This window comes from Plutella xylostella, chromosome 18, assembly GCF_932276165.1.
Source record: "Plutella xylostella chromosome 18, ilPluXylo3.1, whole genome shotgun sequence".
NCBI classification, from domain to species: domain Eukaryota; kingdom Metazoa; phylum Arthropoda; class Insecta; order Lepidoptera; family Plutellidae; genus Plutella; species Plutella xylostella.
This window is the reverse complement of record NC_063998.1, coordinates 2063605-2083241: the sequence shown is the minus strand read 5'-3', so window position 1 is coordinate 2083241 and position 19637 is coordinate 2063605. Positions and strand designations below refer to the sequence as shown.

Here is a 19637-nt window from a genome sequence, read left to right as displayed (position 1 = left end):
GCCCCGCCCCCCGCGCCCCGGGAGCCACGCGGGCCGCCTCGCGAGCGCGGGCCGCGCCGCCGCCCGCCGCCCAGGAGCGACGCACCAGCTGAGCTGAAGATACACGTGTCGGGTATGTTCATAGTGTGGGACGCCCTCCGGCTAGATGGGGTGGTGACTTGCGAAAGGCTGGTTATAATTGGATGCGGAAGGTAAAGATCGCATCCAGTGGCGTGCTTTGGGAGAGGCCTACGTCAGCAGTGGACTGCTATAGGCTGATGATGATGTTCCATGTAAATTTTTTTTTTTATAAAAATCCTTTACATCCACATAGATAATATATGTAAACGCACTAACCCCCAGTGGACCAACTTCCAACACAGTTTATCCAAGTAATAATCGTTCCTTGTGTAACAAAAATGACTTTAAAATTCCAGGTTACCCAAAGTACGCGCTAACCCAAGACCTATTGCGTGCATTCGCCCGCGTCGCTCGAGTGAAAGTGGAGAAAATGACCGACCACTTCGCCGTCCTAGTATGCAACAACGCACAAGACGTAGAAACAGCCGTCGAAGCCTCAAACACCATACATGTGTATGGAAGTTTCCTCACTATAAGGAAGTTTACTAAGGAATACCAAAAGCCGCCGGGCCGACAGTTTAATCTTAGTAAGCAAAAATGTTAGTTGTGCCTTTTGTTTTCTTTTTCTTTACGCTTGGACGAAGCCGCGGCGAATTTTATTGTGAGTTTTGGTGTTGTATTTTTGTGTGTGAGTGTGTGGGTTTTGGAGGCAATATTGAATCGCTTTCTGTTGATTTCAGAGTTAATAGCCTTTTTTAATGTAGCTACCGGTCTGTAAAGCTATTACTCGTACTACGCTCAAAGTGTAAAAGTCATAGCTTATTACGAACTTGCTAACTCTTCTTGCAATGTTTTGGTTTACATAATAAATTGCCTCCAAAAAACTCATTTTATATGTTGTTTGTTACCATTGTTGTGTTTTTATTAATTGTTGTGCAGTTATGGTTTCATCTATCAACTTTATACATACATCAATGTGTCTTCATGAGGTCTTCATTGTACGGAAAAATATTATTACTCGTATTATAATTTAAAAAAACTTACACTTCGCATAGACTATAGAGCAGCGGTGGCATACTCGATTAGACTCGGATGGCCTCCCTTCCTATAGTGTACTATATATTCATGTGCTTAAAATAAAGTGTAATAGAAATCTACTACTGATGTAAACAAAAATTTGTCAAATATTTGGTATTAATAATTATTTCATGAAACACAGATGTGTAGGTACATAAAAACATCATGGGAAACCGATGCTTGCGCAAACACTAGCGACCATTTGATATTAATTACTTTATTACACATATTTATCAAGTAATAGTAATTACTTACCTGTTAATTTAACTACCAACCCCCACCAATTCCAGGCATAATCGTGGAGCCCAAAGACATAGACCTGACGGGCGACTTCTTCGCCCAGACCGCGGCGGTGCTGGCTCGTGTGAGGCTCACGCAGGGCGAGGTGGAGAGAATATCCACGTTGTATGCTGATGTGGAGGCGGCCTTGAGCACTGTTTGGCCTGGTATGATAAATATATAATATAAAATTATGTATGATAGATGCTCAGATCATAGATTCATCATGATAGCATGGCAAGCACAGAGAAAATCGGACGTTGAACTTTCCATCTAGAACGAATTACAAACTCTCTCTGCCGCCGGCCATCAAGGTTACTGGCGAGCGTGACGGCATAAAGGTCAATGCCCGTTTTTCGCTGTGCTTAGGGTCCGTGCTTTAATTCATGATAGGTATTGAGATATTATTTGGATTGACTGCAGAATGAAGTCTTTGACAAGGTAAGAAATCAATGGTGTCGGTTGGTTTTTAGTTAGTTGTCAGAGACCTATCATCATCATCATCAGCCACTGCCACAGGTCATAGTAGTCTTCGCCCAGACCGCGGCGGTGCTGGCCCGGGTGAGGCTCACGCAGGGCGAGGTGGAGAGAATATCGACATTGTATGCTGATGTGGAGGCGGCTTTGAGCACTGTTTGGCCCGGTATGATTCAGATAAAAAATAAAATGATGTATGATAGATCCTTAGATCATAGATCCATCGCGATAGAATGACGTTTGCTAAAGGCCGGTCAGCAAGCATAGAGAAAATCGGACGTTGACCTTTGCTTCTGCAACCAATCACAACCTCTGCCGCCGGATACAAAGGTTACTGTGTGAGCGTGAGGGCACTATTACTGTGCGCTTGCGACAGAGACATATATATAAAATTAAAGATCAATGCCCGTTTTTCGCTATGCTTCGCGACCATGCTTTATGATAGGTATTGAGAAATTATTTTGATTGACTGCGGATTTAAGTCTTAGACAAGGTAAGTCATCAAAGACGACTCACCAATGATGAGCTACGTTGTCAAAGACCCATAGTTATCAGACACTGTTAAACATAGGCCTCTCCTAAGGAGACATCAAGTCACTACTAGCTGTCTAAAATACTCTAAGGTCGTCAGTCCGGAGGATTGAGGGCCGCAATGTCACATAACATACTTACCAGCTATGTTTGCGCTGCAACATGATTTTCTTCTTCTTGTGCCTCTCCACTACTGGATGTTGGTGGTCAGCTCTGCTTACTCCTCTCTATTCTTCGCCATAATTTGCGCGATTTAAACTCGCTGGTAAAACCTTATAACAACAAAACTATCTCCCTTCCAGGTTGCGTGGCGATGCCTTTCGGCTCCATAACTACCGGTCTCGGCATCAAGACAAGCGACGCGGACTGCTTCGTGGACCTCCCCCCCCGCTTCCACTACCCTCAAGCAAACCACGTCAACAAGGCAAAGAGACTACTGCAACAATACCCCGCCAACTTCGCAGAGATACTCTCTATACCACGAGCTAATACCCCGATAGTCAAGTTCTATCATATACCGACGGGTACCAACTGCGATTTGAGCTTCAAAACCCCGCTAGGAGCGCAGAATAGTAAGCTTATAACGTTCTTGTTGCATGCCGATCCGAAGCTGATCCCGATAGCGGTGATAATAAAGTACTGGGCGAAAGTACATGAGTTGTCGGGCACGGGGAGACTGTCGAATTATGCGCTGACGATGTTGTTGATATTCTATCTGCAGCAGCCGCCGATGTCGATACTGCCGTCCGTGGAATGGCTGCAAAGAGATGCGGAAAATGATTATATAGTCGATGGTTGGAATACAGGATTCATGAACAAGAGGGATATGATACCACCGACGACTAACACGTCATCTATAGCGGAGTTGCTAGGAGGTTTCTTTGAGTTCTACGCTAACTTTAACTTCCATGAGTTAGTAGTGTGTCCGTTTATGGGGAAGCCTATTAAGAAGCAATGGTTTAAGGAGCCGGGGCTCTTGCCGCCGGAATATACGCGGTATTGCAAGAACGTTACGGATGAAATTTCCTTTCCGATGCGGGTGACTACGTCATTCTGCGTGCAAGATCCGTTTGAGCTGTCGCATAATGTGGCTTCGTCAGTCGGGTCGAGGTTGGCAGAGGACATCGTGGCTTACTTTAAATTTGCAGCAAACGCTTACGAAACAGAGAAGCTGAATAACTGCCAGAACTTCCTGAAGACCATTTTGCTGCAGCGGCCCAAGTTGAACAAGGGCCGGGTCCACCGCGAGTTCAGATTCAGCATGTTCCCGAAGTATTTCGAGGCGTTGAAGGACCCCGACTGGAAGGGAACAGTGCGCATGGTGGTACTCAGCGTCTTCGAGAAGATACTGAAGCTGCAACTGGGGAAGATAGAGGAGAAAACCAACCCAGAACAGAAGAAGGAAAAGGAGAAGTACTGGACGATCATGCGGCAGCCGGTGTGGCGGCGGCGGAATGTCAGCAAGGAACTCAGGAACGCAAATTTAGGGTTCCTAGAGAAAGAGATGAAGATCACGGAAGAGATCCTAGCCAAGGACACGCCGCCGATAGAAATGGAGTTCCAAGTGATAATGACGTACAGTGAAAACCCGCGCATAGCGACGGTCACGGTGAAGCTTTCGAATGCACCGATGGAGCTGTTTGTGGAATTCGGCCGCTTCTTCATAAGCACTATGCCGACTTGGACGATGAATCTGCTAAAACCGCCGACTAAAAAACCAATAGTCATACCGGGAATGGAAAAAGGAGACGCAGGGAATAACAGTAAAGACGACACCGGGATGGCAAAAGGGGATGCAAAAGATGCGGCACAATCTAAAAGTGATACGGAGGAATTAAACAAAACAAATGGTGATAGCAATGGCGATGAAAGAGAAAAGAATAATACGGTGACGGAGAGTGGCGAAAAAGTGACGGATACAAATAGTAGTGACGCGAAAACAAGTGATGAAAACGTTACAGAAGTAACATCTGATAATGTGAAAGATGTAAATGCAGAAATTGCGAAAGATGTCAATGACGAAATTGTGAAAGATGAAAATGCCGAAATTGTGAAAGACAATAGTAATATTGAAAGCGCTACGACAGAAATGATAGCTTTATCAATTTAGTGTACAGTTTTAAAAGTGCTTTTACTAGTTCTATAGTTATGATGATTACAAAGTACAATGTAGATTTTATTCTGAATGTAATACAAAGTCATTGATGTTATAGTTTGACTGTTAATGATTAATAGTAAATACAATACTCTCTATTGCCTTTTATACAGATAAATAATAGTTATTGAATTAATAAAGAAGTTTAATTACTTTTAAAGCGATCTCTACCGTGTGCTGTAATTTATGTACTAATGTGTGCACATTAAATACTTAGAACTGTTATCTGTTGAAAGTACATACAACATTGGCATAATGTACGAATGTTGAATAGGCCACAGGTATTTCCTATCGTCAAATGGCGAAAGCAGAATGGCTCATCTGATCAGAGTTTGTTTAATTTGGAATAGTTACAAGAACATGATTTACAGTTACAAAACCATGATTTTTTAGAACTTAGTTTTTGTTTAATTATGTTTGTACGGATTCCCAATGCCATATAATGGAATTTTGTAGTTCCTTTAGAACACACAAGAGGCGCTTTAAATACGGATATTTTTATAAATTTCATCATGTCTTTTTGAAGGCCGTTACTGACGTGCGCTCAGTGGATTCAAGTTTAATATTTATGAAATTGCAGATATGTTCAGCACAACAATAATTTGTAGTATTTAAAGAGGTTCTTACAATAATTTTAATAATATGAATCTTGCATTTTCCAAGTGCCTGTTGCTTGTCTTTTAGGGTTCCGTAGCCGAATACGGAATCTTTATACATTATTATGTGCTTGTCAATTTATTCAATACTATTTCTGAATTTCGTTGCCTCGGAGATAATTATTGTAATACTTGTGATTAGAGAACCTATATTTTGTTACATCTTATTTAGATATTTAATTAGAATTAAATGTGAAAGTAGTGTTGTATTAAAATTATGGAAAGTTTTTCGAATCCATTCAGGGATGTAGTCCATTATGAATTTTCTCAATGAACTTGTTGGCTAAAAGTACTTATTTTTACCATGTTGACATAATAATATTGTACTTTGAGTAGGTAAGCTTATCAATATTTTTTAATTCTATTGTTTTTTTATTAATTTGTAGTCATGGTCTCTGTGAATACAAAAAATTAATATACCTGCTTATTTCTTTTATTATTTTTATACCTACTGTACCTGCCGAAAACACGCAACTTTAAATATAATTTCAATAGAATGGCAGTAATAAAATGTAGGCTAGTGGTCCCTTCGCGTCCTACAATGCCCTTCAGAACTATATACTACTTCGAAATGTGACGGTCAACAAGCACTCCTGCTCTGACCATGGAAGTAAGTACTTATTACTTCCATGGCTCTGACTCACCACAGCATGGGAACTCGTCTGGGATCAGAGGATCAAACATTATCATATTTGGAGGATAAGATTCGACGCGCAGCGAGGAAGCGGTGAGACAAAAAACTCACATCACAATATACAGGGTGTCCCAAAAGTCAACGTCATCCCTTAAAGGGCTGATAGGTCAGCTCATGAGAGGCCAGAATATCACAATATGACCTTAGTAAAAACTCGATAATTTTCGAGATATTGACACTTTTATAAATTTGCTGAAAATCGACACCTTGGATTAGTTTTTTGCGTGCCGCCGGTACAAAAATCCATATTGTTAGAATTTGTTTGGTGTTGCATCACCCTGTATAGCCCTGCTATTGATCGCAGTCAAAAAAATATATCGAGTAATGCTGTATGTTTAAAAAAAACACGGTTTTCAAAGTCATAAAAGGTAATCGTATTTTTTTATAAACAACTTTGACTCTACATACTGTAAAAAAATATACCACGCAAACCTGGCACCTAATTTGAAAAAATTGCTCATTTAATGCAGTTTCCAAAATGGTATGAAACGTTGCTATTGTTTCAATTAACAAAAAAGTTATTGCTATTTTAGTACAAAACGACCTCGATGTAAAATTGTTTGAAGGAAATTTATCTGACTGAATTTATTAAGTGTAAGTCATGTTGGAATGAGTAAAAGTAAAATAGGTGGTGTGGCCGGGAGTGGGAAAAGAGACAACGTTGTCATAGAATTAAAAAAAAACGCATTTTGAGTATCTTTCTCGAGAAAAGTGGACTATAGCAACTCCACATTCCCCATAAATGTAGCACATGGTAACGTACATTCCTGAGTAGTGCTAATGTGTGATATTGTACAAGTAAAACGCTTACACGTGTACATTGTACACCCACAAAAAAGGGACAGATCAGTTTGTCATTAACATTACCTCTAATTACTTGTTATTTATTTTAAAGGTATTGTTAAACAAAACCAAACTCTCAAAATTATGATTATGACCATTAATGAGTATTATTTTTTGCTGATTATGTACTTAATATAATAATGTGGTGTTATGATTTTGAGAAATAAAAGTCAATAAATGTTTCTTTTTTTTAAATAAGGTGTAAAAAACGCAAAATATGTTTTATAAGAGTTTGGTAAGTTTTTTCTTAGCTATTTTTGCGTCATCTATGTTGCCACGGCTGACCTCACCACCTATTTTACTTTTACTCATTCCAACATGACTTACCCTTAATAAATTCAGTCAGATAAATTTCCTTCAAACAATTTTACATCGAGGTTGTTTTGTACTAAAATAGCAATAACTTTTTTGTTAATTAAAACAATAGCAACGTTTCATACCATTTTAGAAACTGCATTAAATGAGCAATCTTTTCAAATAAGGTGCCAGGTTTGCGTGGTATATTTTTTTTACAGTATGTAGAGTCAAAGTTGTTTATAAAAAAATACGATAACCTTTTATGACTTTGAAAACCGTGTTATTTTTAAACATACAGCATTACTCGATTTTTTTTTGACTGCAATCAATAGCAGGGCTATACAGGGTGATGCAACACCAAACAAATTCTAACAATATGGATTTTTGTACCGGCGGCACGCAAAAAACTGATCCAAGGTGTCGATTTTCAGCAAATTTATAAAAGTGTCAATATCTCGAAAATTATCGAGTTTTTACTAAGGTCATCTTGTGATATTCTGGCCTCTCATGAGCTGACCTATCAGCCCTTTAAGGGATGACGTTGACTTTTGGGACACCCTGTATAATCTCAAGATGACCCATAAGAGCGAGCGAATAGTAGCAGCATATAAAGACTGACCCACCATACCATAGAAATTGGTGAGCAAGGAAAGGTACATTAGTTGGTAAGAGGGTGAGTAAGTACTCTATTGTAGGTGGCTGTGGTAGGTACCTAGAGTGCACATATTTATTTATGTTACCATTGTTGTTGGCGGCGATGTACTTAGAGAGGCGCACGGTCGGCAGCGGCAGGTGGCCCGCCGCCAACGGCATCACGTCTCTGAGGTACCTAAGTACTTCTCTAATGCTGGGGCTACACAACCGTGATATGCCAACCGCGGTAATGTGGCCCCAGCATAACGAGGTTGCCCCTTTCTCAGACCCAAGCATGGAAGTAATAGACGCATTTTTCCTGAAATAAAAATGACATATTATGTATCTAGCCTATCTGAAACCTAGTTAAACATTGTGAAACCTAGTTAAACATTGTGAGATATGGCGTTTCGACTTTCTCCGTGTTCGGCATCATAAGGGTCACAGTGACAGTTAAATAAAGTCCATTTTTTCTCTCCACCTTTAATTTGCAAGGTGCGGGTGCCTATATAAATAGAGTGAGTCGCCCGCGCGCCTCAGTTGTAATATCACCATGCAGAAATGACTAGGTTTCAGATAGGCTAGATACATAATATGTCATTTTTATTTCAGGAAAAATGCGTCTATTATGTAGTCTGAGCCTATCTGAAACCTAGTTAAACATTGTGAGATGTGTTTATTATCGCATGGTGGAGAGAAAACCAACTGTGACCCATAAGCTACTGATGAGTATATCAGTAGATAAATATTTGAATCTATAAATTTATAATGCATAGATTTCTAGGTAATAGATATACTAAAAAGAAAGGTATAAGTATACATAAGACTTAAGTACTTCCTTATTATTCCTGACTTGTCAGAAAGTTATGGAAGGTATGTACCTATACATATAGGTAGGTATTTATACATATGGATACACACAGTGCCTCTTCGAAAGCAATACTTATAAGTAATTATTGATCAAAATCTTGTTATTGTCAAGGCAATATTTTTAACATACACTAGCCGAATGGATGGAACCAGTGAAATACTTTGCAACAATATTAAAAGCTGTAAAATGTAGAATATCGATCCAGGCCGCTGGGGCTCAGGTCAGCACATGCTGACTAGGGTATGTAATTCTGGACTGACCTCAGAAATGCAGCAGCCGACCCTGGAGCCTCGTGGACCTGCTCAGTCAGCCCTGTACGACGACACGGCCTGCAACACCTGGCGCGGCATCTAGTCCTTGGAACGAGGAGTGGTGCTTGAAGGGAAGATAATTTTACTAAATATCTCAGCCTCATCAGCTACTGGAAAATATTAGATGAAGGCTGTGACACTGGCGGATAACTAAGTATTCAGTTTTTCAAAACATGATGCAGGTCACTATATTCATATTCTAGATTGACAAGTAACACACAGTCTAATTTTGTATTCTAACTAACTCGGCGGTTAACGAGTTCCTGTGCAGTCCTACTAGGAAGGAAAGTTATTTTATAAGCCTTTGCACCCATTTTGTGGGCTACTATCATTCTGTATCATCATGTGTGAATATTATGAGCTCTGGCAGCATTCCTTGGTAGATGACATCAATTAATAAAGATTGATTAACACAACAATAGCAATTATAATAGTTGATAAATGAAACCCGGCTAACATGTCTTAACTGGGTAAGTAAATGATCAGTCATGCCACCAGGATAAGTAAAATGTTCAGTACTTCATATGAAAAACATTAACAAGGTCACCTTTAGGTATGTTCGTCAACACTAAGGGCAGGTCTCGGCCAAAACCTTAAGGCTTCGCCTTGTTGCAACTTCAAAGGTACGTAGGCAGGTACCTACTTACATTGTTGTAGGTTCGATTTTGAAACCATTAAGTCAACCTAGATAAAACAAAATAAAATAGCTCGATTAAATAAACATGGTACGTAAAGATGTTAGTTGTACCTGATCAGACCTGATGCAACGACAGCCAACATAGACTCTCTAATCTGTGGAAGCAACAATCATGGTGGCGGGAACATGGACAGTTGGACGAGCCACCTCGAGCCTGACTTATCAATCAGAACTGACAGTTCGCCAACAGCGGATAGCTTGCGGCTATCTATAGGTAAACTTAGGTAGTTAGCTATACCCAAGAAAAAGTCCTTGGACATCGATATGACAGTGGAACGGCGAATAACTGTGACATTATTTAAAACAAAAAGGCTTCTTGTTGTTGTTGTCCAGTTAAGGAAGGTTACCTACTTCAGCGACCTGGTATTGCATTCTGAAAGAACTGCAAAGAGTTAATATTATGACTAATAATTATTACTTATTTAGAAAGTTTTCAGCAAACTCTAATAAATCAAGCAGCTGCCACGTCACCGCTGCCCGGCTATAACTCTGTACTAGCTTAGTAGATATATATACCAGTTCTAGCCTTCAGCTAGAGGCCAGAGAGCTCCTAAATGAGATGCGAGTACGAGCATGACACAAGTAAGTAATTTTTTACTTGGTAACTAGTTACGTAACTAACTGAAAGATCCATAAAACAGTTGAGGATTACTCAAAATGGAATTGTGAAAACGGCACGTCTGCATCTTAACCAGTCAGTCTCAGTAGTTTCAGCAGATACAGTGTTGAAAAATAGTTATGAAACGTTTGCGCCAAAATCGAATTAAAAATACATTTATATTAGAGAAGCCGTTTAGGCATGAATAGGTACTTTCACACTTTGGATTGTGCTCCAAATGATGACCTTCGAAATTCATAGAAATTTAATGACGACTGCCATTGTTTATTATCTAGCTCCGTACATTGAGTAGGGCTGCGGCTACACGTGATGTGATACACAGTACACAGTACGTATATGCATGTTCCCAGAATAGTGCAAGTTATAATTTTACCAAAAGGTAGTCGTCTCGTGCAAGAGCACCGTTACTCGATTTATTCGATACACAACTAGAAGACAGCTGCTGCGTAGGAGGTTCACGCATTTTTCAACAAAGAGCTCGGATACACACTCACAATCCACTGGGACATAAGGAAGACAGCTAATATGGTGCCACTCAGAAACCGCGATGACACTCCGATCATGATCACCCGACAGTAGGATCATAATAAATTCGGTAACTTGTGAAGCGGTATGGTATAGCAACAGCGACTTTCACGAAATCAGGAATTAGCTCAGTGCTTTTAGGTTGAACACTCGCCGGTGGGATTCACTTTGCTCACAGCCGAGAAAAGAAAAGACTCAAAGCTGGAATCTGCCGATGTGTCATGATACTTAAGATAGTGTCTGGGGGGTCACTTTATATGACGAAAAACGAACTTTCAGTGCACTGCGGCGCGAGCCGCTCTATCTGTTTGTATGTATTAAACGTGCCGATTGCACGACAGCTCTCGTTCGTTCGTTTCTCATCAGTATAGAGTAACGCTCCTGTACTTACCGTGCGTCACCATTCCCATGAGCAGTCCAATGATCTTTAGGCAGCTTAGAACAAAAGCTGCATTAGACAGTTTCTTCAGCAGAGACATCGAAATAAAAAATTGATTGCACAACTATCCCCAGGAGCAGTCTACAGGTCACTTTGGGCAGTTCAGAAGAAAGCTGCTTTAATAGAATACCCTACCTCAGCGGAGGCATCAAATTGAAGTGCTATAACACTTTTAGAAGCGGTGCACGTTACCCGATTTGTCGTCATCCATGCCGATGTGGCTACGGTGACTGCAGGTGGTTACTCAGGCTTCGTTGGTGTGCCCTTGTATGGCTAACATGACTAACCTTGGCAGTAAACGTTCGTCTGCATATGCCAAAATCACTGATGAATAGCGCACGTTACTCGATACCTTCTAAATAAGCTCATAATGATGGCTGATGATGATGATGACCGTGCTAGCAATAGTGCAGGCGTTTCCGCTGAGCATAAAATCTCTTCCCAGACAGGGGGCGTTTGGATCTGGCAACCAGAACAGGAGTGCCAGGTGTGCGCAGCGATGCAGGTGGGACAACACAGCCGCCAGGGCAGGAGTACATGGCTGGGTCTATGCAGCGATGCAGGTAGCACAAACCAGTGGCCAGGGCCAGGACCGGGTGTACGCTGCGATGCAGGTGGTACAAAACGGTGGCCAGGGCCAGGACCGGGTGTACAGCCGCCAGGGCAGGAGTGCATGGCTGGGTCTATGCAGCGATGCAGGTACCACAAACCGGTGGCCAGGGCCAGGACTGGGTGTACGCTGCGATGCAGGTGGCAAGAACCTGTGGCCAGGGCAGGAGCGCAGGGCCGGGTGTACGCTGCGATGCAGGTGCCACGAGACGGCGGCCAGCGCGGGAGCACAGGGCCGAGTGCAGGTTACACGAAACTTCAATTTCACCGAATCGGCCTGCCTACCCTCAGCGGGTAGGTACCGGCGGATCACATTACTCGCCGCACATGCCACAATGTCCCAACATACTGAAACTCGGAGCCACGTGCTTCCTGTAAAAAATCCTATGACGGTCCTGGAAAGCTCCTGTTTGTAAAGCCTTACATAAGCTATAATCAAGTGCATTATTGTAATAGCAAAGTTTTTATCAACTGTTTTCTAAAAATATTAGAAATTGATGGTAGAAAAATATATTTTTATTATTTTTTCCTGTATAAAATTAACATATGCTTTACTTAAAGCGGTCATTAATGTAAGTATCTAGCTCAAGCGCCACTAGTAGGACCGGAATATGTGATCAATCATCACCACGACTATTGAATCGGACCCTACTGCGTGGGAAAAAACCCCAAGCGCCGGAGCATTATGACCAGTGGCTGAGCTTTTAAAAGCAGTAAATAATAGCATTTTACTCACGGCTTATCAACTCAAACCTTCGTTGCGAAATCCTCAGCAATGGCTGCGTGCGCAGCAGCCGGCAGGCCCCGCGCCGCCTGGTCCGCATCACGCTACAGCTCCCGGTAGCGAGGACTCCGCAAATTCAATATTATATTTTTCCCCGTCGGAGCGAAGCCGATGAGAACCGTGGCTACATTGAGCCATTTTTCCGAAGTGTTCACTTCAAAAATCAAAAACCAACTGAGGCGCGCGGGCGACTCACTCTATTTATATAGGCACCCGCACCTTGCAAATTAAAGGTGGAGAGAAAAAATTGACTTTATTTAACTGTCACTGTCGCGAATGCATAATAGCATTGCGATTAAAATCGTAGGGTTCACATAACTACAAATGTAAATAAAGTATTTAGTAGGCATATAATTATTTTCTTACCTTCCAATGAACATGTCTGGCTCTTTCTGCTTCGCATACCTATATCAAATCTTACATACATAAAATCATTTCTTAAGAGCTTCGAATGTAGAACCTTATCTTTCTGGTGGGACCTCTGTGTCCCGGTAATGGCCTCCAAACCACCCCTTTCTGAGCCATTCCTCTGCCACCTAATTCTCAGGTTTCTATAATAACATAATGATAAGAACTCACCGATGTTATCGTCCTTATACGGCTTGTAACTCACCACATCTCCTCCAAGAACCTCTTCTTTTCTTTTCTTTCACCAGTAACAATCACCATTTTTTTCCCTCCTATAACTCCTCTCTATTTATTTTTCTTAAACAGTGTTACCAACCTTACCAACTACTTATCCCTCACGTTTCGTTTCTGCAAACTTATTTTAACTGGAATCGCGTTTCGCGACACTCCCAAAGGAACAGGGAAGAAACTATTATGTATTGTTATTGTTTAAAAAAGTTTGATTATATTAAAATAGTTAATATTATTATTAGTAAGTTATTGAAATAAATTATTTATCTTTGACTAAATTCTTATTAATTTATTACCTACCTAAAGTTAATGAAAGGCCAAGAAATGTAATTCAATAACAACAAAAACATAGAATCATACGTGACATTTATTCATCAAGAATAAGAAAGTATACTATTCAATTACATATTATATACTTCTAATTATACTTAAAGTATACGATACATCGATACCTTTAAATAACTATAGTTGAATACAATTCACACATATTAAATTTACTAATTCCTTGGTCCATTGAGCAATCTTTTCTTTAGCTCGTCTTGCGGCGGCACGACTATTACTTCTCTGATCAGTAGTAGGTTCTACTGTTTCTATTTCGGTGGGCATGTCAACGCTTCTCCCTTCCATCTCTGTTTCTTGAGTAGTTTTCAATGTTTCTGTTTCTTCCCTACAGTCTGATTCTGTCCTAGTAGATGCATGTTCCTTTTCTATGTGTTCATGTTCTTCTATCTCCAATGGGAAAAGATGGGCAATGGATCTTATATATTCCTTGTCACCAACCTTAACTGTTGCTACTCTCACTTCATTGTCTCTTCCTCTATGAAGCAATATTATTTTACCTATCTTCCAAGTAGAACGGTTATTGTTATCACCTTTGATCTGTACGACATCCCCAACCTTAGGTTTGGACTGGCTGACCACTCTGGGCTGTTTATGTCGTATTTGTGTTCTTTCCTTCAAAGCATTAAGATATTGGTTGATGAACATTTTTCTGAATTCATCTACAAGTTTGTGGCTTCTCTTCCATCCCTTTATTAGTAGTTCCTTTGTAATAGTATCTTCTCTGGATTCATATGGTACTTCAGAAGTTTGCATCAAACAGTCATTCATTCGAAGGAAGTCCAGGGGTTTCAATATATGTTCATGTTCAGCCCCAACATAGGTCAACGGTCTTGTGTTAAGTACCAACTCAATTTCTTTCACAATAGTTGACAGTTCGTTGTCTCCCAGCAAACGGGTATCTAACGATCTCTTCATACAATGTTTAACCAAGCCAACTAAGCGTTCATAGAAGCCACCATGCCAAGGTGCTAACTCTGGGATGAACTTCCACTGTAAGTTGTTGTCAATACAGTATGGTCCGGTCATGACTTCTGCTGTAAGCTTGAACTGAGCTGCATTGTCAGATATTATGAGACGTGGCAATCCTCGTTCTGCTATGAACCTTCTGAGTGCCAAGGTACACTGTTCCGCCGTAAGATCCTTCACTATTTCAAGATGAATTGCTCTCACAGCTAAACAGGTGTATAGGCATATCCATCTCTTTTCTGTTTGTCCTTTATCCGTGGTAACTAGAAGAGGTCCAAGATAGTCCAGGCCGATGAATGAAAACGCTGAAGTGAAGTTTACTCTTTCTTCTGGTAAGTCAGGCATCTGAGGTAGTCTGTAAGGACCTCCACCATATTTCCTGCACTGTAAACATCTCTTCAGTGCTTTTTGCACTTTACATCTCCCTTGTGGGATCCAATACTTTTCACGAATTAAAGAAAGAGTATGTGTTACTCCAACGTGATAGTTGTCCTTATGAATATTGGATATGATTTCTTCTGTCAGACTGGAATCTTTCGGTAGGAGGATGGGATATTTGCGGTCATAAGGCAGGTCAGTTAAGACTATCCTTCCTCTGCATCGGAGTAAGCCATTTTCATCTTTGAATACACCAAGGCTACGACTCAAATCAGTACTTTTTCCTGCACATTCCTGTGGGTAGTGTAATTTCTGTTCTCTCTTGATTTTAGCAGTAATATTGGTAATCGTTTCTTCACTTTGTTGCAATTGCAATGATTCTGGGTTTACATTTGCTTCATTTAACGTAGGTCCATCTTCATTTTCAGTGGACTCATTTTCAGGATATCCTTCTGACTGGGTCAGACCCTCCAAAGCACACAGGTTTTGTGTGATTGCCCAGTTATTCTTGTATTCTCTTTCATTCTTCAAAAATTGGGGTCCTTCAAACCATAGTTCTCTTTTTGCAGGTGTAAAGTCTGCAACTCTGGTTGCAATATCTGCTGGATTATCCGCTGATTTCACATACAAAACTTGCGTGTCTTGTTTATTTATTTCAGTAACTCTTCTTGAGATAAAAGGAGGCAATAGCTTTTCTGAGCGTAACCAGCTTATAACAACTTGACTATCAGTCCAAAGGTATTGTTTAGATATCGGTATTTCAGAGTGTTGTCTCACATATCTTAAAAGTCTGCTGCCAATAAGAGTACCCAATAGTTCCAACCTCGGAATTTGTAGATTATCTTGGTCTTTGAGTGGAGTCAGTTTTGACTTGGACATAAGCAGTCTTACTATCACTTTATCCTGTGATTCTGTTTTGATGTAGACAGCTGCCGCGTAGGCATCCTTGGATGCATCCGTAAAACAGTGTAACTCATGTACTGCGTTATCTTGCGTAGCGCCTATGTATCTTGGAATCTCAATATCTTGAGTTTGGTGTAGACTGCTTGCAATCCTATTCCACTCGTCTCTTAAGTCTTCTGGCAGTTTGGTGTCCCATTTAAGTTTTAATTTCCAAAGTCTCTGTAGATATTCCTTAGCTGGTAAAAGAAGAGGACTGCTAAATCCACAAGGATCGTAGATTGAGGCTATTTCTTGAAGAACATACCTTTTAGTCATATCTCTATCACAGTTACTTATCTGTGTTTTAAGCTTTAATGTATCTTCTAGTGTGTCCCACACAAGTCCTAACACCTTTGTGACTTCTTTGCCTTCAAGTAGATGTTCAGGTATTTCTTTTAGAAATTCTTTGTTATTTGAGTTCCATTGTCTCACGTTCATCGAGATTGTTTGAAGGGAAGCATGTATTTTTTGATACAATCCTGTAGCTTCATCTTGTTGTTTCGCTCCTAGTACAAGATTATCAACATATATCTTTTCTGCTACGTTCTTAAGTGTTTCATCTCCACATTTCAGAAAATGACTCTTTATTGTTGCATTTAGTAGGAATGGACTGGATACTATTCCAAAGGGAACTCGACAAAATCGGTAGCATTGTAAGTTGTCTTCTGTTACTTCTTTTGTAGTATCTTTTACCCACAGGAATCTAGTGACGTCACGATCTTCGTTCTGAAGTCCTAGTTGTAGGAAGGCCTTCTCAATGTCTGCTAGGATTCCTATTTCATGTTGACGAAACCTCAAGATAAGTCCAGTTAAGTCTTCAAGCATCAATGGTCCTTTGTACATACATTCATTCAGGCTAGATTGTGTACTTTTAGACTTAGCTGATGCATCATAGACAATTCTCAGTTGAGTAGAGCTATCTTTCTTGACCACGCAGTGATGTGATAAGTAATGTATTGGATGTTGCACATTTTCAAAAGCATTCTTCACTTTTTCTATCACTCCAGATGACTCCTGTTCTTGAATGGTGTCATCATAAATGGCTAAAGTATTCTTATCCAATCTTCTTAATAGGCTGGTCAGTCTTCCTACAGCTAGACCATAGTTTGATGGTAGGTTTGGTGGATACTGGACCCACGGCCATTTGACATGATATCTGTTCTCTTCAAACGTAACTGTACTGTTGAAATTTCTTAAAGCTTCTTCTTCATTTGTAGTCTTTGGAGAATCTCTAATACCGATGGATTCCAACTCCCAAAGTTGTTTAATCTCTCCTTCCTTGATAGGTAAGTCCGGCTGAACAAAACCTAAGTTATCTGGCAGGTTAGTTTGCATGTAAGTTGCTACACTAAGAACATGTTCTTGATGAAAGGGAGATCTGCCACTGAAGACCCAACCGAAATCTGTTTCAATTAAATAAAGGTTTTCTTCAATGCTAAGTTTTCCATTTTTGATGAATGTGAAGTAATAGTCGTTGCCAATGAGAAGATTTATCTCACCGCCCATGGATCCATCATCTGAAGGAATTATTTCTTGACCAAATTGGTACTGTCTGAAATCAAAACATGATACCTGTTGAGTTATAAAGCTTACAACATTAACTATTACATATCTTGAGTGGCCGGAGTCACAAACTAATTCTATCTTAACTCTAGGACTCTCTAGCTTCTTAGGTTGCTCCAGACCAAAGGTGTAAATCATTAAGTGATCTGTTTCAATGATTTCTGGCATTATAATCTTAGTTAGGTTTTTAGTGATGTACGACCTTTGGCTACCAGAATCTAGTAAAATTCTACATTTATGTAAAGTACCATCTTTACTTCTTACTTGAGCTATAGCAGTCTGTAGTACAGTACCTTTATTCTTCTCGCTGCGAGTCTGCAGTGTTGTACTTTTCTGGGCCATATTGCACAGTGCTCTATTATGTTTTCCGATTTCACCACAGTAGAAGCATCTTCTTTTTTCTTTGCAATCTCTTGCTGTGTGATCCTTTTTAAAGCAAACAAAACAACGTCCAATTATCTTCTTTTTCCTGTCTTCTACTGACATCACTTGCTTACAGTTGTCATTAAAATGTTCTCCATCACAGAAGATACAAGGTAGGCTTCTCTTCTTTCTCTTTGCAGGTGTGACTTTGGGTGTAGGGAATTTCCTCTTCACTGGATATTGTCTCTTCTCAGTAGTGTTTGTAAACGATAGTGTACTCAGCAAAGGTTTCGTTGTAGTGACACGAGCAGTAATCTGTTGTTCCAGTAATTTTCTTATAGTATCAACACTTTGTTCTTCTACTTTTACTTTCATTTTCAATTCATAGATAATATCTTCAGGGTACTTGTTTAATATAATTCTTCTTAAATTATTGTGGTTAGTATCTTCTCCCAAAGCTTTTAAAATCCTGAGGTGTTTCTCTATTTCATTAAATACATTCATGCATTCATTTGGTGAATGAGCACTTTTGAGGTTAAGAAGCGCTTCATAATGAGCATCAATGACCATCCCAGGCTTACCAAAACGATCTTTTAATATATCGACTGCAATCTCATAGTTTTCATGAGTTATGTCTAAGCCTTCAATGGCCGCTAATGCCTCTTGGTCCAGGGATGCCATCAAATAACTGAACTTGTCAGCTTTGGTAAGTTTTTGGGTATCTACGCTGGATTTAAAACGGTCCCAGAATTCATTCCACTTCAGAGTGTCTCCATTGAAACGTGGTAACTCTAATTTTGGTAGTTTGGATGTCAATTGATCAACATGTTGTACTGGTGGGTCACCATTGCTTTTCTTATCGAGGAGCTTTGCTTCTATTTGTATTTCTGTGTAAGTTCTGGATTCTTCTACTGTCAACTTATCCATATAAATATGGGTCTCCTTCATAAAAAGTTCATTGAGCAACTTGAGGTTGTAATAATCCACTGGTTCAGTCTCTCCTTTTTTTATTTTTGTAAGAATAGTCTCTACCTTACCTTTGACTATCTCTATTCGAGTTTTCCATGCTTCCGTCATCTTTGAGCCAATTTTTACCATCGGCAACTTGTCCTTGACAGTGCTGAAGTGTCACGACAGTAGCCTCTGATGTCTTCTCTGTCCTGGATACAAACAGGATCAGTCTGAAAGGTGATTGATAATGATCGAGTAAGTTCTCATAAAGATAGTACATTTATCTAGCCTTAAATGTTTTCATTCCAACAATTTGCGTCTCAAGTTTGTTGTTATAACTTAAAGTTACAACATGGATGTGATTACTGTTACTGTTCAATGAGGTATACATCGACAACATCCAAATGCAAGTACAAATTTGAGATAACCCACTAAACCTTTCAAATTTTATCATCATCACAGACCTCTTGAGTAGCGTACATGCTGCGTAGGTATCATCTAAATTCTAAATAGGAATCGCTAAAATCATTTTATGGGCAATGGCTACCATGTTCGATTATTATCAGGAATAAACTTAAAATCCACTCACCGATCGTATGTCCACAGCCAATAACAATAACGTAATTCACAAATACACTTTAATCGCATTGAATCATGGAAATGGCCTTCCTGTCGTTTAAATTTATTGATTTTATCGATAAAACAAAGACGCCCATACGCCATTGATCAAGATGAGTTTGAGAAAAAAGTTTGTTTTGTAAGGTTGGTAATGGTAAAACTATTTCTAAATAGTGATGTGCCACAAAATGTTCATAATCGAAAATTGATTTGAATCGAAATCTATTGTTTGAGATTCATTATTCTGGTGATGGTCCTTGGTAAATTTTCTATCTTGGATTAATATCTCTAAAATATTAATACCGGTCGGTAGTTACA

General features: G+C 39.9%; 2 protein-coding genes across 6 annotated transcripts; one reads left to right on the top strand and one right to left on the bottom strand.

The window, feature by feature from the left end:
- Positions 1 to 415: 415 nt before the first annotated feature.
- On the top strand, positions 416 to 4847 carry LOC105392321 (speckle targeted PIP5K1A-regulated poly(A) polymerase). 4 transcript variants are annotated; one of them, XM_048627417.1, is made up of 4 exons: positions 416 to 647; positions 1428 to 1469; positions 1946 to 2059; positions 2727 to 4847. In XM_048627417.1, exons 1-4 carry the CDS (start codon positions 491 to 493, stop codon positions 4532 to 4534), a joined length of 2121 nt encoding a protein of 706 aa, XP_048483374.1. In that variant the 5' UTR covers positions 416 to 490; the 3' UTR covers positions 4535 to 4847. The 4 variants fall into 4 exon arrangements, with proteins under 4 accessions (XP_048483374.1, XP_048483372.1, XP_048483373.1 ...); XM_048627415.1 differs by having other exon boundaries at positions 416 to 659; XM_048627416.1 differs by lacking the exon at positions 1946 to 2059 and having other exon boundaries at positions 1428 to 1583.
- An 8698-nt stretch (positions 4848 to 13545) lies between these two features.
- On the bottom strand, positions 13546 to 19446 carry LOC105392250. 2 transcript variants are annotated; one of them, XM_048627412.1, is made up of 2 exons: positions 19291 to 19446; positions 13546 to 18931 (listed from the first exon to the last, which is right to left on the bottom strand). In XM_048627412.1, exon 2 carries the CDS (start codon positions 18846 to 18848, stop codon positions 13659 to 13661), a length of 5190 nt encoding a protein of 1729 aa, XP_048483369.1. In that variant the 5' UTR covers positions 18849 to 18931; positions 19291 to 19446; the 3' UTR covers positions 13546 to 13658. The 2 variants fall into 2 exon arrangements, with proteins under 2 accessions (XP_048483369.1, XP_048483370.1); XM_048627413.1 differs by lacking the exon at positions 19291 to 19446 and having other exon boundaries at positions 13546 to 17376; positions 17681 to 17814.
- Positions 19447 to 19637: the final 191 nt, after the last annotated feature.